Source organism: Raphanus sativus, chromosome 2 (assembly GCF_000801105.2).
Source record: "Raphanus sativus cultivar WK10039 chromosome 2, ASM80110v3, whole genome shotgun sequence".
NCBI lineage: Eukaryota > Viridiplantae > Streptophyta > Magnoliopsida > Brassicales > Brassicaceae > Raphanus > Raphanus sativus.
In genome coordinates, this window is record NC_079512.1 from 4,870,054 (window position 1) to 4,892,202 (window position 22,149).

The window sequence follows — 22,149 nt, forward strand, 5'->3', positions numbered from 1 at the left end:
TTGACGAGCATATCGTCGATATAAACTTCCATTGTTTTCCCTAACTGGTCGGCGAACATCCTGTTAACGAGCCTCTGGTAGGTTGCCCCGGCGTTTTTCAACCCGAATGGCATCACCTTATAACAATAAGTTCCCCGGTCAGTGATGAAAGCGGTTTTCTCCCGGTCGTCTGGGTGCATCAGGATCTGGTTATAGCCCGAGAAGGCGTCCATGAACGTCAGCATCTCGTTGCCGGCCGTCGATTCGACTAGGCGATCGATGCTAGGCAACGGGTAGCTGTCCTTAGGACATGCTTTGTTGAGGTCGGTAAAATCGACGCAGATGCGCCATTTACCGTTCTTCTTCTTGACGACCACCGGGTTGGCTAGCCATTCCGGGTAACGAACTTCAGTGATTGAGCCGGCACCGAGTAGACGCTCGACTTCTTCTGCGACTGCTTTGGATCGCTCTGGTCCCAACTTTCTTCTCTTCTGCCGGATGGGTTTGAAGTTGGGATCAACATTGAGCTCGTGGGTCGTGATAGCTGGATCGATTCCCTTCATATCAGACATTGTCCAGGCGAATGTGGATAGGTTTTGCTTAAGGAACTCGAGAATCTTCTGCTGCATTTCGTCGGGCAGAAATGCGCCTACTCGGACTGATTTGCTCGGATCCGACTCGTCAACTGGTACCTCGAGCACCTCCTCCTTTTGCGGGCAGACTTTGCTCGTGGGAGGAGAGACCGAGTTGACAAGTGATTGGGAGCGCTGGATTTTAACCGTGGCGATCAGGAGATCTCGCGCGGCTTGCTGATCACCCTTCAGAGTTTTGATCGATCCGTCTGATCCTGGGAACTTAACACACTGATGATACGTTGATGCGATTGCTCGCATTGAATGCAGCCATGGGGTGCCGAGTATAACGTGGTAAGGGGCTTTGGAGCCGACCACAGAAAATTTGACCGTCCGAGTGACTCCGCATGCGTGAACCGAGAGGCGGATCGTGCCTGCGATCACTTCTGACGAGCCGTTGAATCCTGTCAGGGTCCGAGTAGAAGGCTTGACGTCGTTGAGGTCAATTCCCATCTTCACGAGAGTTTCGCGAAAGATGATATCGACCGAACTCCCGGTATCGATAAGTACTTTTGTGACGTCGTACTTGTCGACGCCGAGCACGACGAGCAAAGGATCGTTGTGAGGGAGGTGCACGCCGAGTGTATCGTCAGACGAAAAGGTAATCGGCTGATCGTCTACTTGCTTCTGGGGCCACCGTTGGGAAGTAGTAGCTTGCCTTCGGTGGTCTTTGACTGCTCTAACTGAATCGCCGCAGGGAGGTGATCCACCCATAATGACGTTTATCCGGGGACGAGTTTGTGCTCGCTTTGCGCGGAGCACATCGCGAAGGTCGTTACTCGTTTCGGCAGTATCCCTTTTCTTGCGGTTAAGGGTTGTCCGCAGGTCGCCGATCTTCGCGTTGAGTTTGTCTCGCAAATCGCAGTTCGGCTTGTCGGCGGGCTGCCTTTGGGAGGAGTCTTGTGCCGAAGCTTTCGCGGCGCGATTCGAGTCGATCTGTCGGCGGAGATCAGAAGAGACTGGCGTTTCCTCGGTAGTGGATCGAGAACTTTTGCTCGAGGAAGGACCGAAGATCCAAAGTGTCGTCTGGGGTCTCCATATCGTCGTCCTCGTCCGACGAGGATCCTGGTTCGTTCCTTCCTTGAGGCTGGACGCGGATCACTTCAATGCGCTGGCGATTGGCAGGCTGATCGTCGTCCGCCGAGTCGTCGTCATCATCGGTTTCTCGGGTGGCCTTCTCAGCGTCCTTCGACTGTTTGTCGTTTTTACGGTTTTTGCCTTGCGATTTGCGCTGAGCTTTCTTGTCTTTGTTCCTGCTCCAGCTGTTTTCTCCTTTTGGTTTGGGTTTTGGCGGCTGGATCTTGTAGTCTCCGCTTTCGATCGAGGAGAGGAACTGGGCGTAGAGAGATTTGCACTCGGTCGTGTCGTGTCCCTTCACGTCGTGATACTTGCAATGCTTCGTGAGATCGATGGGAGTTCTGGTCGGTCCTGGAGCCGAATCGACTTTAGCCACGACACCAGCACTAGGGGTACTGGGGGACGCATCTGGAGAGTCGGTCTCTCGCTGATAAACATTCCACTTTTTATCGTGCATGACCATGGTTGAGACAGGGGCGTTGTTCTCGTCCACGACGTAGAGGAGACCTCCTTTTTTGCCGCCGTTATCAGCTGGCGCGTGCTGGCGTGGCTCTGGCCGAGCTCCTGCACTTTTGGCTGCAACCGGCTTGGCAGCGTTCTGTTTCCGAATTATTGCCTTGGTGTCTTCTTCCATTCGGATGAAATTGTGAGACCGGGCAATAGCATCGGGGAGCGAAGTCGTGGGGTTGGAATACAGGTCTTTACGAAACTTCGAGTTGACGAGGAGAGTGTTCATCAAAGCGTCGATAGCAATGTGATCAGGGACGTCGACTCGGGAAACGATCGTTTTGAACTTTTCCATGTAGTCCTTAAGGCTTTGGTCTTTTGTTTGCGCCATATTCCACAGGCTGGAAGCGGTTGCTGCTCGCTTGGTAAACATGATGTAAGTCTTGAGGAAAACGGCTGATAGGTCTCGGAAACTGCGAATCGAGTTCTCGCTGAGCTGTGAGAACCAGGTTAGCGCTTGCTCGTTGAGTGTTTCGACGAAGAGCTGACAGTATCCTGCGTCCTTCTCTTCGTCGGAAAGGCGAGCTCTGGCCATAGCTATGTTGAAGGCTGTCAGGTGTTCGACGGGGTCGCCTCCGGGTTTGTACTCGGGAAGACGGAGCTTTTCTATCTTACGGAGCTGGACCCTGGTTAGCTCGCTAGCGAAGGGCGAGCGCGAAGTAGAGGCGATGACGCTGTCGATCTGAGGGGCTGCGCTCGTCGCTTGGTGAATCTGCGAGCTCATTTGCTGAAGGCTGAGTTTGAGCTCGGCGATCTCGCGAATCGTCGTCGGATCTGCAGTCGTCGGAGTAGGGTGTGCGGCGGGAGGACCGTTAGGGTCAGATTCGTCCACAGCGCGGTCTTCTGCCGGCGTCGGAGGGAAGAGATGCCGGCAGACGGGCTGGGAACGGTTCGTCGGTCCTGCGGGAGCAGTGAGGGCAGCCACGAGAGCAGCGAGCTGCTCATTCGTCGTTTTCTGGACTTCTTCTTGATGCGCGAGGCGAGCCATCACGGAGCTCATGAAGTCCGACGAGAGAAGAGGAGGAGGAGGCGGAGGCGTAAGCTCGGTCGCTTCGCCGGAAGAGCCGGGGTTCGAGTCACCAATCGTCATACTAGGCTAAGAAACGTTACTCTGATCAGCCCCACGGTGGGCGCCAATTGTTTAAGGTGAGTTTGGTCAACAGAAAATAGAAGAACTCAAGAGTGGGATGAACAGAGACGTTTTATTAGAGTCGGAATAACGAGGGTACAAGAGTAAGAAAGCCGGCTAGTCGATGCTCGGCGAGCTCCTAGCCGGAAGTACAAGAGAGCGGCGAGATACAAAGAGAATAAAGGAAACCCTAATCTGGCCGCAAGTCTGTGTCTCTAAGTGGTGATACCATTCCTTCTTGTCCTCAACTCCTTATATAGTCTCCTAGGTCGGTTAGTCTCGACCTAATTCGCTTCCCTTTGGTCATGGGCTTTTCGATATACAGGCCCAATCGGGATGACTGCTCGGCCCGAGCTGTTTGGTTGCTCGCTTCGGCTGCTCGTCCTCTAGCTAAAGTAGTCACGAGCCGAGTCGGGGTCAGTCGAGGAGCCGACGCCGAGCCGACCGCTCCCTCCTTGATGGTAATGGGCCTCCTGTTCGCTGGGCCTTGTGGGTGGTGACAATCCATCCCCAACAGGGGCGGAGGAAAGAAAGGATCAACTTCTGTTCCTAAACATGGCGTAAGGTCCAAGTAATCGGAAAAAAGGAGTTTGACTTCAGACAAGGTGGTTCCGTCTTAAAACTCCGGTCAGGACAATGATCAAAATAAGACAAGAGACTTACTCAAGCTTGTTTGACTATATTTATGTTTGTCGTTTTATTGTTTTGGATTAAGTTATTTTATGAAAGCAAAAATAAATAAAAAAATGACGAGTAACATTACAAGATCTCAATCTGTAAAAAATGTTACATATCTGAAAATGGAGTTCTTCATTATCCTCACCACACTCAAAAAAATCTGAAACCAAACACAGAAACAAAACTAAAGGTAGCTATGCAAGAAAATATATCTCACACAAAAAAATACAAAGAGCATTAATGCTGTACAGGGAGCTCAAACATGAGGTATGATAACTTCACTTGTATGTGAATCAGAACCGCCGGTTATTGAAGTTTCGGTTCTCAGATTCGTTCCTTGTGAACTCCGTAGAGGCTCCTTTGGATCCTTTCCTGGAGCTTTGGACAGAGTAATCTCCACTGTGCATCCCTGAATCTGAACTATCGTCAAAACCAAACGCCATTTTCCTGTCGTCTGAGTTATACTGAATAGAGTCATAAGCACTGTTTTGTCCCACTTTGGATCCGTTGCTAATGTCTCCCATGTCCCCTTCACTATCCAGTGCTCTCACAACCTTAATTTCAACCAAGTTTGGTTTCAGAAAATAAGTTTTCAAATTTGACCAACTAAAACATGAGATGTGTAGAATTGTTAACTGTATTTTAAAAATTTCAAAACAAATATTTAATAAATTTTCCAGTTTTACCATTTTTTAATTTATTATTAACAAAATCAAATATGAGTAAAACATAAAATTACGAGTGTTTTTAATTATGAAACATATAATGTACTATAAGAAAGTTACCTGAGCCATGCGTGGACGTTTTGGACCGGAATGTCTAACACATGCAGCAGCCGTTTCAATCATTCTGAAAACTTCATTCTCGACGTAATGTTTTTCGAGCCGTCTATCAACCAGATCGCTGAAATCACCGGTCTCAATGGCTTTATGAAGCAGTGGACGAGCCTGTGAGTTTTATGGATTAGTAACTAATCAATAGCCAACCATACATAAGTAACTGAAGAATGTTAAGATGTCAAAAGACAGGAAGGGGTTTGCAGATTAGTCTTTTACTTACCCATTCGACTAAACTCTCTTCTCCCAAAGGCATGTACTGATCAACTGGTTTGCGTCCAGTAATAAGTTCTAAGAGAACAACCCCAAAAGAGAAAACATCTGATCTATCTGTCAGTTTCCCGCTTTGTGCATATTCTGGTGCCAAGTACCTGAAAACAAAACCCAATAACATAGAGTCTTATGTACTTTTTCAACAACTTAAATAATGTTGCATTTTGGCCAATAAAACATCTCAGCTTTCTAAAATCTCTCTATATAAACAAACTAGTATATCCATTATCAGATGTAGAAGTCCAAGCACCTAATACTACAAATACTTACCCAAAGGTTCCCATAACGCGAGTCGACACATGGGTTTGTGTTGAATCACTAAGTTTTGCAAGTCCAAAGTCAGCAACCTAAACACAAAAAAAAAAAGCAGAAAAGTAAGAACAAACATCATATGACAATTTAGAGACAAAGGAAGTGTTCAAACAAAAAAAGATGATTGTCTTTATTGCCTGAGCTTCAAACTCATCGTCCAGCAGGATGTTTGCTGACTTAATGTCTCTGTGGATGATTTTTGGGTGACCTGCAAAACAAAACATAGGTATACACACTCAGCTTCCCTTTGTACTTTTAGATGCTTAAGCATTTGTTTCCACACTTATAAAAGGACTTACAGTCTTCATGCAAATACGCCAAGCCTTTGGCAGAACCTATAGCGATTCGGACTCTCCTAGCCCACTCTAGGACTGGCCTTCCCTTCCCTGTCAAAAAAAACACAACCCCATGTAAGTAAAAACAAAGCCACATGTCAGCTAATGAGGGAAGTATGATAAATGAATCTCACCATGCAAATGATGCTCCAAGGTTTGGTTTGGAACATACTCATAGATAAGCAACCTCTGGTCATCCGAGATACAGTAACCAACCAGAGAAACCAAATGACGATGATGAACACGGCTAATAATCTCAACCTCTGCTTTAAACTCACGGTCACCTTGTCCACTACCAACCTTAAGCTGCTTCACAGCAACTAGCTTCCCGTCGTGTAGTTTACCTTTGTAGACACACCCGAACCCACCTTCTCCGAGTATGTTTTGCTTGGCGAATCCTTGCGTTATCTCCATCAGCTCTTCGTAGGCGAAATGCGTCTGACCACTTCCCATCACAGCTGAGTCAGGTGTACTCCCTGACCGTGCGTAACCTGTTTGGCTCCCAAAGCTGTTTCCGGTGTTGGATTGTTGTTGCTGTGTGTTGTAACCACCAGGACCAGAGTATCCTCCTTTTGTCGCATTCTGTCCGTATAAAAATCCATCTACATGATTTACAAGAGGTGTTCAGGTTTGTGTTTTTTTAAGACAGAACACAAAGAAGAGATTGATCAAGATCCGAGACCGTACAAAAAATACATTTTAAAATTTATATGTTTTTAAGACAGAACACAAAGATATTGTTTTTTCAGACCTGACTTGATGGAGAAGTTAGGAGGAGGCAAGTACTGAGAATCACTGTACACATCCACGTTTTTCTTCTTCTTTCTTCTGACGAAGAACACGACGGCGATCAAGGCGACGAGTGCGAATCCGGCGACTGCCATTCCGGCCATCGTCTTGCCTTGATAGCCGCCGTCGTTGCTGTTTGGAGGAGGCGGAGGGAATTGGTGGACGCCGCGGGATGGGGACTTGAGAGGTCCGCCTACAGCGGGAGACTTAGGCGGCAGCGCGTGAGACGGCGGCGCATTTGGAGGAGCCGGAGGAGAATCGGTCGGTGGTGATGGTGGTGGTGATTTGTTCGGTTTTTTGGGTCCTCCGTTTGGTGAAGACGCCTGAGGAGTAGGAGGAGGAGGAGGTGATTGTTCCGGTGGAGAAGGAGGAGAGGTGTTGTCTTGATTAGGCGGAGGCGGTGGTGATGCAAATTCCTGAGGGGGAGGAGGAGGAGAGTTAGCGGGCTCCGGTGGTGGAGAACCGGAGTCAACCGGTGGAGCATCAGGGGGAGGAGGGGGTGAGGAATCAGGCGGTGGAGGCGGGGGATTGGATTCCGGAGGAGGAGTCGCCGGTGGTGGAGATGGGACACTCGGCGGGGGTGATGAATCAGCAGGTGGAGAGGGAGGTGGTGCGGAGGAGTCCGTAGGTGGAGGAGCAGAACCGCCGCCGGTGGAGTTATCAGGCGGCGGAGTGGAGTCGGCGGGTGGGGAAGAAGTCGGGGAGTCAGACATGTCTTACTTCTGATTCTTCCCCCAGAAACCAAACTCAGAACGTCTCTAATGAAAACTATGAAACGATAAAGAAGAACTCTTAACAGATACAAATTGAAAATAATCAAATCAGAAAAGAAACTTTATTTCCACTATGCAACTGGAAACAACTAATAAAAATCTGAAAAATAGATCCCAATTAGCAAAAAAAGAAAGAATAATAATTACAATAAGTCAGAGTAGGAAGCTAGGGCCTGGAAATAAGCTGGAGAGAGAGGAGAAATGCATTCCATTACGGACATATAATTTGACAATGTCAAAATGTATGAAAAAAATAAGATAATGGAGGTCCTCTCTCTCTCTCTCTCTCTATGTGCCCTGGTTTCGTTTTCCAGGGAAAATAATAAAAAGAAAAATGGAAGAGATTATGAGTATAATTATAAGAGGTCTCCATGATCTTTTTTTCTCTTTTGAATCTCTAGCGAGAGTTGGAGGCACGTCGTCTGTACCGTTTGATCCTCTCTCTCCATTATATTATTTGTTTTTTTTCTTATTTTTCTTTCGAGTCAGAGTATCTCTCTCCTTCATAACCGGGTTACCGCGCAAATTTAATGGTTTTTTTTTTCTATTCTTTCTAACCCGACCCGGTTACCCGTTTTAATTTTTATGCCACGCCAGATACGGAAACATAATCGAGATAGTTAATGGACCAGATATTTTAAAGCCCATAAGGTTGTAGGCTTATTCATTCTAGATTTGGAAAGTCGGTTCTTTTCGTTTATTAAGCTCGAGTCAGTATGATTCTGGTGTGGATAAATCTGTAGAGTCCAAGAAAGTATGTTACATAACATACTTTCCAGAGTCATGTCGTGAGTTTCACCTCGACTAAGAGGGGGTAAGGTCTCAGTCCAGTTATTTTCCAGAGACCAATTTTTGTGTGTGAATTTATTGATATTTAATTGTGAAGCATTTCTTAGCTTCAGGTCTCTGTAGAGGCAGTGGTGGTTTCGGGAAAGGAGAAGGTCTCCTTGTGTTATAGCTTCACTGTACTCATCATGTCCATACTTTCAAAAGTCACTGAGCCTCCATGAACGAATGTGATCCTGACAACTTATGTTTCAATGAGCGGAGTGATCTCTCTTGTTCGGCAATGTTATTTTATCTACTCGTTCTGTTTTGTAGAAACGGAAGCTGAGGAGGGAGCAGCTAGTTTGGAAGATGAGGAAAATGGTTTAGAAAAACTTCTTTTGAATATAATCAAGAATCAGAGCAAGTAAGAACAATAATATATGATCAAGGACTGGTATTACACTTTTTTTTACGTTAATATCAAAATATTTAATGTTTTCTTGGCAAAGGGTTCCATATATATGTACATATACATACCTTAATAAGGATTGTGAAAATTGAGTTAATTTATTTTGTAGAATAAAAGTGTTATTCTGCGTAATTATGATATAAAATGATATTATTAAATACTGAATACAGAAAAAGAATCGTTCCTGCTGCTGCTACTATTTAGAGATCTGATCTGTCCTTCTAGCTGCAAACAGATCGAACATTTTTTTAGTTTTATATTTATTATGTAAATGATCTCTAATATTCATTTGTTTTTAATTCCTTTTTTACCTGATCATTTATTTCTTTTCTTCTTTTCACTTCCTCTACAAGTATCTCAACACTGAAAACTCACAACACACCTCATCTCAACTTACTAATCAAATCTTAATAAATAAATTAAAAAAAAACAAAAGGAAAAAAGTTATATGATTACCTTTGCTCCAAGAAATTAACTTGAGATTGTAGTTCTCTCTCCCTTGATGGATATATCTGTATTAGTATTATTCATTCATGCTTTCTTAGTTATGCTATTACCAACTACTTTTAAGACGTCCAGTCCACACATAATTCACATGAACATTTTACCTGCACTCCTTCGTTTCTTGAGATTGAATTTTCATTTTCTGCACAAATCATCAAAACTCATTAGTTCAAAGACAGACTGATAGAGATGTGAGAGAAAGAGACATTACCAGCAGTCGGATCAAAAAATCTAATCAATCTGATTACTTTCTCCTGCAAAAAATATAATGTGAAGTATCACAAGTTAAAAAAATAAAAACCATTTAGATATTATAGGTCACACACACACACACACCCTCTGAATGTCATTCTGTACTAGAAGACTCTGTAACAGTGGGAGGACTTCAGTTGCTGTGTCAATAGGACTAACTGTGTAGCCATTTTTTGGTTTCTCCGCTAATGGTTCTTCAAGAGCTAGCGTCTGCTTGGTATCCTCTGCTAATGCTTCTACTAGTTGATATGGCTCTTCAAGAGGTAGCGTCTGCTTGGTATCATCTGCTAGTTGACGTGGCTCTTCAAGAGCGAGAGCCTCTGCAGCTCTTTTGCGACATGCATTGCTTTCATCAGAAAGGATGCCAACTTTATATCTGCGTCCAATATATGTTTTTATTTCAATAATAACACATAAAGCAAAGCAATGCAGGACTCCACAGAGAAGAGAAATGTTGTAAAAAAGTACCCAATAGCAGGGAGGAACTTGCGACGAAATGAAGGAAGTAACGGACCTATTGTTAGACTATTACTCGCTGCACTCATCAAATCCTGAAAGAAGTTGGATATAGCAAGAGGGTTTTAGCTTAGAATAGGCACACATATACATGAATGCATTCATAGGAGGGGAAGCAAAAAGACACTAGCCTTGTCTGAGATTTTGAACATCTCCAAAGACATAGTCTTTGACCTTTGTATTCTTTTTGGTACATCAACATCCCTACTCTCTGAACTGCACATTTCATTATCTGGATTCTGATAGCAGAGAGAGCACTGAAACCATTGAGTGGGTGCAAGAGTACAAGTTTTACTTTTACTACTCTTTAAGACATGACCTTACTTACAAGTGATACCTGTTTCCTCAAGTCTTGTAGATCAAAGTTCCAAGCACTGATTCCTCGCATATACTCGTGTTCTTTGTCACCATTTATGCCTTTAAACAACTCAGCCTCTGCCTCCTATAAAGACAAAAACATAAAGAGATGTTGCACAGAGTTGATGAAAGATTCCAAGTTCTAGTCAACTTTACCTTGAGCTTTTTAAAACGTTCACCAAGTGGAGAAAGACCATGAAGAATCTTACGGGACAGATAGTCCGTAGACCGTGCATGTTTGAAGAAAGGGTGTTTCAGGAGTTTTGCTGAGGTTGGACGCTTCTTTGGATCTTTAACTAAACAGGCTGCGATCAACTCTCTAAACGACTGCGTACAACACAAACAGTTCTTTTCTCATTGAAATAAAGAAAAATGGAATCTACTTTTTGTATGTTGCACACATCAGTTTAATCTCTCACTTTACCTTTGAGAACTTCTTGTCTCTGTCATAGTCAAGGCTAGGAGGCGCATTCTGTAAGGTCATTAACAGCACCTGAAATAGGAGTTGAACTAAAAGTGAACATCAAGAAAACATAAGTGCATGATGAACGTTACACTTTGTAGAGTTAGGCTCACTTTCATAGGTGGATATTTTGAAAATGGGGCATGACCATGAGCGAGCTCCAGTGCAGTTATACCAAAGGACCAGATATCCGCTCTGTTATATACAGAACAAAACCAATAAGCTAACACTACTCACGGCTTTCGATTGGTGTGTAGAAAAGGTGCAAAAAACATACTTGAAATCATATCCATCTACTTGCTGCATAACCTCAGGTGCCATCCTTTAACAAAACACACAAATGAGAAATTTGATTAAAAAAAACTTATTGTAAAGAGAAGTTAAGCACACACGTACCAGCAAGGAGTTCCAACGAATGTGTTCCTTGTACGCATCCTTTCACCGCTATCAAACATACACGCTGAAACTCCAAAGTCTCCAAGTTTAACCACACCTCTCGAGTGAACCAGTATGTTCCCAGCCTAGAACAAATCATTTAGATGGCCAATCTAATAATGGTTCTGGACATAGCCAAGTGAAATAATAGCCCCGAAATTTTCGAAAAAAATTACATAGACATAGTCTCCAAATTTGAAAAAAAAAAATATATTTTATTGAAACATTTAATAAATCATCTAAGGTCCCCAAAATTTTAGAACCGGCTCTGAGTGTATGTTTTTGGAGTTTTAAAAAAAAGAGGTGACTACCTTAACATCTCTATGGATGTGTCCTTGCCTATGAAGATAAACAAGAGCTTTGAGCACTTCTCTCAACAAAGTAGCAATAATAGGTTGCTCAAAACCTTCAGGATAAACAGTTTTCATCAAATGAAAGCAAGAGCCACCAGACATATAAGGCATCACAATCCACAAGGTATCACGGTCTATGAAAGAGCAATGCGCTTTCAACAGATTAGGATGCTCAATCAAACTCATAATGTGAACTTCCTTGCGTATTGTGTCCTGCATTTAACCCAAAAACTAAAAAGATTTTTATTTAATCTTCTTTAAATTAATAGAAATGTAATCTTTGTTTACCAAATCGTTTCTGCATTTCTCAAGATCCATGATCTTAATGGCGACATTCTCGTTAAGAGCAATGCACTTGGCTCTGTACACTGAGGCGCTAACACCTTCTCCTACCTCTTCAAAGAGCTCGTAGTCCTTAGCGTAGAGAGGAAACCTCTTGGTTGATGAACCAGCCATTGTCTAGTAACATTGAAAGGAGGATAAGCCTTTCTTCCTTCTCTTACAAGTTCTAAGCAAAGGTAGCAACAGAAAATGGAACCTGGGTTGTTGTTAGACGAAGAGGGTCACGTGATGAACCCTTTGGGAGTGCAATGGTGATGGAGTTGGTCAAGGATCCATTCAAAGTTTGTTTCTTTTTTTGGTGATTTTGAGGAGAGAGAGGCTTGATTTAGTAAAAATCTAATCCGGTTTTCAATTGGATCCTCTCTTTAGTTCTCTTTGTGTTTTGCCTTTTTTTTATAATATTTATCTTCTTTTTTTTCGTTTCTGATGAAATTATTAAATAAATACCCATTTGCCTTCAAGTATATTACCAAAAAATAGCGATTTTTTTTTTGGAGTTTGATTTTTTCTGTGATACATCAAAAATATTATAAATTTGGGAATAATCACGTACAATTTTGGTTTGGAATTTTTTTTTTTTGTAACTATTTTGGTTTGGAATTTGAGTGTTCTTTTTTTTGTGCCCATAGATTAAAAATATTTAAGTTTATTTGTTTTCTAAATAAATTTTTATTAACTATCTAATTAACTATAATCTAATCAATGGAAAACAATCAGCTGCAAAATATAAAAGATCATATAACAAAAAAACTAATATATTTTATTAATGGAAATTAAGAACGACATATATATATATTTTGAAAACAAAAAAAAACGAAATCACCATCTATTATTTTTACGATAATTTCGCATGGAAGAAATTTATTTTCTACTAGTATATATTATGATTTACGGGGATGCTAGTAAAAAGGTGCATATACAACTTGTGAAGAAGAAACAAAAAAAAGAAACTTATTATTATTATTTGAAAATATACGACTTTAGGATTTTTTCCAAAAAAGCTATATATTTTAATATGACATTGTAGTCTAATTCCCTATTTTACTGAAGCTAGACTCTTTTAGCATATCGACAAAAAAAAAATAGACTCTTTTAGCATAAAATATTTATCAATTTAATAAATGATATATCAGGAAGTATATTTGTGCCTTAACAAAATTACTTAATATGCATGAAAAATATATATCAAAAGGACATTTTTATGAAACAAAAATATTTTTGATTATCCCCTATATATTAAAGGAGAAGCATTTTTAAGACTTTCCTTAAACGATTTTAGTGAGAATGCATGAGAAGGCTCCATTCCACGTGTCACTCTGTGAGCGATTTTAAGAAAAATAGATCATTTAATTTTTTGATTTCTTTCCTTATTTGTTTCAATGACAAGAAACGTAACCTTTTTTTTCCATGCTCGAACTGTTTCTGTTTACATTCTTTTTGCATAGCTTTGACGTTAAACGACAAGAAACAACCACAATTACAACATATAGTTTGAATCCTCATCTCAGCAAGTGGATAAAGATCGTACCAAACTCACCACCACGAACCAGAAACACTTAGAAGCATTTCCTGTCGACGATGGATGGACCCGAGTCATCGTTCTCTCCCTTCGAGTCTTGCCGTGTTCTGTCGCGGGTTCTTGACCCGAGATCGATGATCAGTCGACGTTTGATGACCATTAAATGTTTTCTTTTTTGATGATTTTTTTTTTGCAAACTCCTTTTCCATATCCTTGTGCAGTCGAAGTTTTTTAATTTTTGTCAGGCCGACTACAGAGTCCTTGAGCAGTCGACGTTCCATGTCCTTGATTGATACTAGGCGCATCGATGGGTATCGGAAGCAGAGAAGAAGACGATATGAGGGTGATCGACGTAGGTTATAAAGAAAGAGATTTTGTAAAGCAGACGCATCGACGATCTTCTATTTCAGAAAGAGAAAACATCAAAGAATCCCCATCGAAAAGAAAAAAAGAGAAGAAATGGAAGGCTTGATTCCATTTTTGTACAAAGTCATGGTCATGTATAAAAGAGAAGGAAGCTTTTCGTCAGTTTTGCTCAGCGATCATCATTCTCATCAACTTCCGGTTGCTACAGGAGACTTCCTGGCGACTCCTCCGGTATATTTTGAACGTCAGACCTCAGGCGATTTGGGACCGACCTTCTTGGATTGCTTAAAACGACGCCTTCTTCACCATCTCGCTTGCCCACTAGGAACATCACGAAACGTACGTAAGGAGTGTTCTTGAAAATACTATTTACATAAAGAGATACGAATCTTTCTTGACGTGTCCTCTTATCCTAAGGTATATTTCTTATGAATAACTACCCAAGGACTTAATAGAGTGATTTTATATTATGATCTTGATTTTTAATTTGATATTATTAGGGACATTCAAATACGTTCTACCCAGATTTTCCAATTGTTCTGAAGACTCAGAGGTAATATATTTATTGACTGTTAGAAATTTTGTTAGAAATTTTGTTTTAAGTTGTAGACCTTTTATTATCTACATAACAATTCGTGTGTTTCAGGGTTCTGTTCTGATAGCTGGTAGCTCTGTGCATGGCTCTAAGTCTAATCTGAAGACAGCTGCTAAACGTGAAGGATCCCATATCGAAAGTTTAGAGGCAGCTATCTACGAGGGCACTGTTAACGAACATCGACATTCAGATTCGATTAAGAAAGTGAAGACAAAATAGTGGCTGAAGAATTATTGGAAACCTGTCTACAATGAAGATAGGCTTTTCTATTTTATTGTTATAAGTATTTTAATTGTTTTGATCTTCGTACTATACTTGGTTTTTGGGTTCTGTTTAACAATTTTGGAAGTCTGAAGTGTTTTATTTTTTTTAACCTTTTTACGTACTCTAAGCATATGTTGGTCGTTTTTAATATAAACCCTCTTATCATATTTTTTCTGATCGGGTCGATTTTATACTAATTTACAGATCGTCTATAAACTTTTATATGACATAATTGGTTGAAGTTATCTAATATATTTGGGCCATATAAAATACCTTAAAAGGAATCATTATTTCTGTAAAGTTTATTTTCCATGGATATAGTCTATAGCTTTGTAAATATGAATATATCCCTTATTATAAAATATTCTATACAAATTGTTATAGCACATACTATATATATATATAGTACAATAAATAGAAGAGAGCAAATATATTTTGTCCTTTTGAAAATCGAATATAATATTATTGTGCGTGCATTTAAACTATTAATAATCTTATCCCCTATTATAAACTAAAATATTCTTAACTTGGGGAAGTGTCTAAAATTATTGTATCAATTATACAAGATTTACGCAATATGTCAAGAGAATATTTAGCAATGGTAGAGGATATATATATACCCGTCTTCTTCAAAATATTTGGTGATCAATTCTAAAGAACTACATAATTGTTCGCAAATTATCCCAAGCTTATTTAAAAACACTCAAACCATGCAGCCGTCAAAGTATGTTTGGGAAATTAAAAAAAAAGTATGGTTTGGATCCTTCTTTCCGTTATCTTTTTATATTTTTAGTCTTATCATATTTTCTATTCTGTGAAGGCACGGTACACATGGAAGAATGAGACATCTTCTACACATAATACTGTGACGTTTCTGTACGGAGATGTAAGTGATCTTCCTTTCTCTATGCTTATTATACTCGTCATTATAGATCTAAATCTGATGTATCTCATAAAATATGTATCAGGACTCCAAAAAATTGTGAATTCCAGCAACACTAAAGTAGCCGAACAATGTGAATATAAACAGTGACATATATAGTATTTACAGGCATTGAGCATCCTTTGGAAAAAATTATCCACGAGAAAGTAAAATCCAAGTTTATTGTCTGGATAGAGAATAATAAGTTAAGTCATGATAGTGTAAGACTCAAATTTTCGGGTTGTGGTGCCAAGAAAACTTATTCGTGGGATTCAAAAGCTAGAGAGTGGAAACAATAATTCAAGATATGACGATTGTTTTCTTATTAATTCAAGATATGACGATTGTTTTCTTATTAATTCAAGATATGACGATTGTTTTCTTATTAATTGCTTTATTCATCTTCTTTTAATTAACAGAAGAGATTGGGCAAGCTATTCGAAAAACAAATGTTTTAGCGTGAAAGGTTTAATGATTTTTTCTTTTTTGAAATACTCCTGTTTTCAACCAAACAATTTACTTTAACTCTTTGCAGGTACAAGTACCTATCGAAAAGTAAGACACACAGATTGCAGGCAAACCAAATGACGTTTATGCGGCAAACCTTTCATGTCTACTACCATCCATGCAACTCTATGAAGACTATATGTAGTCATGAAGCTACTATGTACACCATTTATACAATTACTTTCCATAATTTTAAAATTACAGGATCTTTTTATATGCATCTTTTGAAGTAGACAATATTTAAATAAACCTTTTGGTTTTATACTAAACTTATCTATGCTGGTTTATTCTTCATCGCTTATCTTTGTGGTAGCACTTATATATTGTTTTTTAGTCACATTAATATCCTTATTTGTTTTCACGAGGAAGTCGTTTAGTGCACTAAGTAATAAGTCTCCCATTATCATGCAAGAAAAATAAACTGACCATTACATATAAATCTCACTGATTAGGACAATATACTAAAATGACTTCTTAAAGATTGCAGTGTAGAAATCGTAGGATATTTAATTTGTGTACTCAAACTATGGTGGTCAATTGAGAGGGGGTAATGGTAAGATTTTTTTAATGAATATTAGTTATCTCTATTAGTAACTATGGCAAAAAAATATGTTTAGGATCAGAATTAAATTTCTTATAGATCGCTTCAGAAATTTAATACCTTTTGAAGACTTTTCGGATATTTTATTTGATCCTCAGATTCCTCAAATAAAGAATTATTTTTTAATCAATGTGAGTATAAAATTATTTTAAATTTGATATAGTTACTATATGTTAACAGATATGATCCTTCGACGGGTTCTATGATGCGATTGAGTTGATATTAAAAAACGGTTGCCAAGAGAAATGTATTAAACGTATGTATCCATGGTTGGGGGAATATAGCAAAACGAACCTTGAAGTGTTGGATTCTGATAGTCATGTTGACGTATGCATGCATGGTTGTTTGGGAGTACTTTGCTTTTTTTTATAAGTTATATATAAAACTTAGACATGGCTTCATAATAATAAGCCGATGAGTGCTTCATAATAATTTCAGAAAAATAATTTCAGTAACTATATAATCGAAACCATGTAACGAAGTCAAAATGATTTAGTCTAAACCAAAATTCAAAATTGATTTAGTCTAAAACTAATCTGAGTTTTATTAATTTACAGATATATTGATTTACCAAAATTTTCTGTTTTAGATTGTACCCATTTTTTGAATATTTTTGTTTATAAAAAATAATACATTTGACTTTCATATTGTTTAATTATTTTATTTGGTATATATTTTTATGTTGTTATGTGGTTTTCGATATAATTTTATTAAATATTATCAAAATATAGTAAAATGTTAAGAAAAATAGATGTATTTTCATCATGAATATAAAACCAATAATACAATGTTTAGTTTGTATTTATATAAAAATATATATAGATATATTATTAATATATGATTTTAATGGGACTATATATTTGCATGGAAATTTTAAAAATATTACTATCTTATTATTTTATCAATTTCTATCATATTTTACACATGTCCAAATTAAGACCGATAAAATTTATTAATTTATAAAAAATATTAATTTATCGAGTATTAATTTATAGAAATTCTGTTGTAATTATCTTTTTAAAATGTATGTTAATAAATATTAAAAAAATATTTAGTTATTAATTATATTATTTTTAGCTTGTGTAGGAAGTTTATATAGGTAAACAAATCGTATTCAAACAGAAAAGTATTATAGAAAAGCAATAAATGTAGTCGGCTGAATAAGGTAATACAAAGCCTGTCTATGAATTTTTACTTTAGACTAACGAATTTTAAACCTTGCGAATAAAGTTTAGTAGTTATTTTGGTTACCTTATATGTGTTGTCAATATTTTTATTATTAATATATTTCTATTAATTTGTGATATTGGAAAGTTATATTAATGCAATATATCGAAGAGTAATTACTAGGGGTGTTCAATCTGGATATCAGTTTCGGTCCGGGTTTTTTCGGTTTTTCGGTATTTCGCTTAGTAAAATACAATTATCATTCTAAATCCATATTTGCTTCGGTTCGGTTCGTTTTATATACCATTGGTTTTTAGTTTATTTGGTTTTATAAAAAGAGACATAATTATTTAGTTTGAGATCATATTATATAAATTTTAGAGTCATTTGTCAATGCAATCATTTATTAAAAAAATATTATCTATTCAAAAAAAGAACAAAAAAATAAAAACGCTTCTACCATCAAACAAAATAACTAAATCTAGAATTAAAATCAAAGTTAGAAATTTTGAAAATTAAGATTAAAAATAAAACAGAAGCATGGAAAAAAAGCTTTTTCTACTCATCCATATTTAGTGTTCATCAAAATCAAGTTTCTTCGAGTGAACATGAAACTCTTTTCTTTTATAGATAAGAAGTAAAGTTATGAATAATTTTCACTAATTCTTATCGATCAAACTTATAATCTTCAGGTCAATTTAGTCAATCTCCTATATATTAAAAGAGAAGCATTCAATATTTTAGTTATGACATGTATCATCACTTGAAATCTTCTAATTAAAGTCTCTAGAGAAATATGTTAGTCCATTAAGCATATATTATATACTTCTCATTAAACTAACCATGAAATTAATTAGCAATTTACAATTAATATTATTCATTCTTGCATTAAATAAAGATACGGAACTAACAAAAATGAATCCAATATATATTTTACAATTAATGATTTTAATGATAAGTATTTGATGGAAATCTATATATCCTCTATTGTTTTAATGATATATTGTTAAAATAAATTAAATAATCATATTAATCATGTTAAAAAAATTTATATTTTTTTGTATATGTTATATTTGAATTTTTTTAATTGACTATTAATCATGAAAACTGTTAAAAATCTCACATCAAAAATTTTGTAATTTGTGGTTTAATTTTTTTGTTATAATAAAATACAAATGATCATAAAACTATATAAATAAAAAAATATATATATACACGGCTATATATATAAGAATATATATATATATATATATATATATATATATATAATACACGGCTATATATATATATATTAATTTGAATATCTATTAAATGTAATTTTTATTAATGGTGGAATGATCAAGGTTAGTATTCAACGATTAATTGTTTGTTATAATAAGATACAAATGATCATAAAATTGTATTAATATGAATTTTTATTTAATAAATATTCAAATTTGATGGATAACAATTAGTTGAAATTCTTTACAATTTTTTTAAGCCCAAATCGATCTAGCTCATCATAAATTCAAAATAGATTTTGGTCCACAATTACAATTATAAATGTTCAGCTGAACATATCCACTATATATTAAATCAATTTAGTCACTTTAATTATAATTAATTAACAATTTACCGCAACTGAGGTTTCTTATTTTTTTAATCTTTATTTTTTTGATCTTTTTGCTTTATTTTAACAGTAACTAAATTGAAGTAAAAATTATAAATTTGATGGATCACAATTAGTTGAAATTCTTTACAACCTTTTTTATCTTTAAACAAACAAAGTTGTGTTCATCGAAGACATATTAATTTGATGAACACTAAATATGGAAGAATAGAAAAACTTTTCTTTCATGTTTTTGTTTTGTTTTTATTTTTATTTTTAAAATTTAGAGATTTGATATTAATTCTAGATTTGATTATTTTATTAGATGATAGAAGCTTTTTTTTATTCTTTTATTTAAATATATAATATTTTTAATAAATGAATTTTTGACAACACGATTCCAAAATTCGTATAATATATAATATGATTTCAAACTAAATAGTTATGTTTTTGGTATAAACCGAATACACTGAACACCGACGGCATATAAACCAAATCGAACCTAAGTAAATATGGATTTAGAATATTAGTTATATTTTACAAACCGAAATATCAAAAAAACCGAACCGAACTAAAATCAACCCAATATTCGGATTGAACTCCCCTAATCCAAATGAAATCGAACTATTGTTTTATTCTCTAAAACATAATAAAAATAACAACTTCATCCCGCGCCTTGTCCTAGTTAGAAGTTATTTTTAATAATACAAATGATTTTTTAAAAATAGATTTCCATCCAAAACTCCTAAAAACAAATGCAAGATAGAAAACTTGAGTTTCATGTGTCACAAAACTGAAGTACAGCCATCTGTTAAGAAGGCCAAAGTTTGCAATCTTTACTGTGATATCTTTATCCATTAAAAAGCTTTGTAAGAATCTAGATTTTCATGAACATTTTTTTCTGTGCAAGTTCTCAGTACCTGCTGTGTCTATGACTGACTACGTACTTTCAGTAAGGTACAACGTTAAAACTTAACCACCTAAAACAACGTGTTCCTTTGTGGAAAGTTTGGTGAATACTCCCTCTAGACATGTATTACGTGAATACATTGCACGATCAAAATCAAATCACATATTTCATAACAAAAAAAAAACAGTATGATACAAATATCATAAATGGTTATGAGCTACGGATATGTCAAATGTGTCTTGGTTAATTATCATGTAAGCTCTTTTGAGCCTTACATGTCTAAGTAAATGTATTTGCAGATGACATATTTCACTGCTTGGTACAAATCTATCTCATTTACTTCAAAATCTCACATATATTTCAAACCATAACCTACTTAGAGTATGGTTACATGATGGTAACCACACTAAATCATTCTTCTAATATAAGATTTAGTATTAATCATATTTACTCATCAACATTTCTTTCTGAATGTGGTTCTACGAATTAATTGTATGGCATTCTTATATATACTTCACTTCCTTTGGTGTATCCATTTTCTCACCAAAAAAAAAAGAAAAAAAATTCTCTCATGATTGACACAATTATTGAGAATAGTATTGATACTAACTTCTTGTGATATGTCCATAAAAAGCTGCAAAAGCATAAAGAACTCGAATTTTAAATTAGTATAGTAATTAGTATGAAGATTGGAAATCTGGAATAAAATACAAATTCATACAGCTCATATTTAGATGTCCATTCTCATTAACTATTAAACTTAATTTTCAAGAAACAGCTTTAGTTTATACTTGAACTATCAAAGGTTCTTCATTTCTTGTCATATAAGCAGAAACCCACCTTCTATTTGCTTGTTTTATTTTCTCCGTTCAGCTTCTGTAGTTGTAGTTCTATTAGTCATGTAAGAATTTGAAGTCTTTTTTTTGAACATTTTATTCGTTAGTGGAGAATAAACTATCCTTAAAAGTGAGGTTTGCCAGATTTCTGTTGACATAACAAAGTCAACAATATCCTAAATTCTATTGAGCTACTAAGATGTCAATTAATTATGTCAAAGTCCAAGAAAATAAATTGTTCGGTAGAATAATTGTGATCTCTCATCAGCAAAACAACGGGCAGTACAAATGCGACGAACAACACTGTAAAGAAAAATTCCAAAAGGTCTTTAAACATTTGGCCGAAAACATTTTAGCTTTTGCGGCGGTTTTGGGTACGAAAGAATATATTGTTTCAATTCAACCAAATGCATACAAAACAAATTATTGTACACGATCTTTCTGTCGGGTTAAGGACTTTATTAAAGGCACATGTATGGGACATAGCTCTTCTCTATTAAGACATTCTAATTTGGGATCAGATGAGCTGTTAAATTCATAATATGATGATGTTTCACCATTTAATTAAGATATAAGGTCTATATCAACCCATTTTAATTAGGATCTGACTCATAGATCCTCCTATAAGAAATTATGGTTAATGGACCTTGAACTTTGATTAGTAATCTAATATTCACAAATTTTTATTTGTTGTGCATATATTATAAGCAATTTAGCATCATTACTTGAGACAACAATAAACGCGTTGATATACATTTTTGGTTTTTAATTCAGATGATTTGGACATTATATCCTCGACTCCACATTCTACCTATCTTCTCGATCATTAAGTAATACTTTCCAAATTTGAACTAAACCAAATGCATACAAAACTCCTCTTTTTGTCAACTATATTTCCCGTTCGATAATATGAATGCAAGACGTACGTAACTTGCTTGTAAACTAGACTGTATACACATTAACTGCGCTAAATAATAATACTCGTTATAAAAAAAAATAGTCGTTATTTATGTGAAATTTTTATCTCATCGAAAATTATACTTTTATCATTAACTGGATAAATGTCCCTCTTAACCGATTACGAAACATTTCTCT

The 22,149-nt window shown here is 36.6% G+C and overlaps 2 protein-coding genes, 2 long non-coding RNA genes and 1 pseudogene across 7 annotated transcripts; 3 read left to right on the plus strand and 2 right to left on the minus strand.

Moving 5' to 3' along the window:
* Positions 1 to 4,117: 4,117 nt before the first annotated feature.
* On the minus strand, positions 4,118 to 7,660 carry LOC108837256 (proline-rich receptor-like protein kinase PERK13). Of its 2 annotated transcripts, XM_056995542.1 has the most exons (9): positions 7,468 to 7,660; positions 6,510 to 7,315; positions 5,893 to 6,360; positions 5,723 to 5,809; positions 5,561 to 5,631; positions 5,382 to 5,458; positions 5,062 to 5,209; positions 4,788 to 4,949; positions 4,118 to 4,556 (listed from the first exon to the last, which is right to left on the minus strand). In XM_056995542.1, the coding sequence occupies exons 2-9, from the start codon at positions 7,258 to 7,260 to the stop codon at positions 4,296 to 4,298; spliced, it is 2,025 nt and encodes a 674-aa protein (XP_056851522.1). In that variant the 5' UTR covers positions 7,261 to 7,315; positions 7,468 to 7,660; the 3' UTR covers positions 4,118 to 4,295. The 2 variants fall into 2 exon arrangements, with proteins under 2 accessions (XP_056851522.1, XP_018465819.2); XM_018610317.2 differs by having other exon boundaries at positions 6,510 to 7,660.
* Positions 7,661 to 8,059: 399 nt separating this feature from the next.
* Positions 8,060 to 8,551, plus strand: LOC130505830 (uncharacterized). Its single transcript, XR_008941816.1, has 3 exons — positions 8,060 to 8,134; positions 8,223 to 8,336; positions 8,422 to 8,551. It is a non-coding gene; the product is annotated as an uncharacterized LOC130505830 (long non-coding RNA).
* A 79-nt stretch (positions 8,552 to 8,630) lies between these two features.
* On the minus strand, positions 8,631 to 12,149 carry LOC108842962 (serine/threonine-protein kinase BLUS1). 3 transcript variants are annotated; one of them, XM_018616028.2, is made up of 17 exons: positions 11,976 to 12,149; positions 11,726 to 11,896; positions 11,396 to 11,650; positions 11,046 to 11,170; positions 10,927 to 10,971; positions 10,763 to 10,844; positions 10,611 to 10,679; positions 10,343 to 10,513; positions 10,158 to 10,271; positions 9,961 to 10,068; positions 9,782 to 9,864; positions 9,398 to 9,689; positions 9,273 to 9,315; positions 9,166 to 9,203; positions 9,014 to 9,069; positions 8,869 to 8,920; positions 8,631 to 8,782 (listed from the first exon to the last, which is right to left on the minus strand). In XM_018616028.2, exons 2-17 carry the CDS (start codon positions 11,891 to 11,893, stop codon positions 8,711 to 8,713), a joined length of 1,773 nt encoding a protein of 590 aa, XP_018471530.1. In that variant the 5' UTR covers positions 11,894 to 11,896; positions 11,976 to 12,149; the 3' UTR covers positions 8,631 to 8,710. The 3 variants fall into 3 exon arrangements, with proteins under 3 accessions (XP_018471530.1, XP_018471531.1, XP_056856427.1); XM_018616029.2 differs by having other exon boundaries at positions 10,167 to 10,271; positions 11,726 to 12,149; XM_057000447.1 differs by lacking the exon at positions 11,976 to 12,149 and having other exon boundaries at positions 11,396 to 11,668; positions 11,726 to 11,857.
* Positions 12,150 to 13,214: 1,065 nt separating this feature from the next.
* Positions 13,215 to 14,057, plus strand: LOC130507108 (uncharacterized; annotated as a pseudogene).
* A 1,127-nt stretch (positions 14,058 to 15,184) lies between these two features.
* On the plus strand, positions 15,185 to 16,153 carry LOC130508436 (uncharacterized). The gene is made up of 3 exons (XR_008942862.1): positions 15,185 to 15,272; positions 15,344 to 15,409; positions 15,981 to 16,153. It is a non-coding gene; the product is annotated as an uncharacterized LOC130508436 (long non-coding RNA).
* The last annotated feature ends 5,996 nt before the right edge of the window (positions 16,154 to 22,149 follow it).

What these genes read in the sequence shown, in the direction of transcription:
- LOC108842962 (XM_018616028.2), bottom strand. Translation starts at nt 11,893, where the DNA reads ATGGCTGGTTCATCAACCAAGAGGTTTCCTCTCTACGCTAAGGACTAC. An exon ending in AACGTTTTAAAAAGCTCAAG is followed by an intron (nt 10,272 to 10,342) that starts GTAAAGTTGACT and finishes TTGTCTTTATAG; the next exon opens with GAGGCAGAGGCTGAGTTGTT. An exon ending in GAAAAGAAATAAATGATCAG is followed by an intron (nt 8,783 to 8,868) that starts GTAAAAAAGGAA and finishes ATCTGTTTGCAG; the next exon opens with CTAGAAGGACAGATCAGATC.
- LOC108837256 (XM_056995542.1), bottom strand. Translation starts at nt 7,260, where the DNA reads ATGTCTGACTCCCCGACTTCTTCCCCACCCGCCGACTCCACTCCGCCG. An exon ending in TAACTTCTCCATCAAGTCAG is followed by an intron (nt 6,361 to 6,509) that starts GTCTGAAAAAAC and finishes TAAATCATGTAG; the next exon opens with ATGGATTTTTATACGGACAG. An exon ending in AAGAGAGTTTAGTCGAATGG is followed by an intron (nt 4,950 to 5,061) that starts GTAAGTAAAAGA and finishes TAAAACTCACAG; the next exon opens with GCTCGTCCACTGCTTCATAA.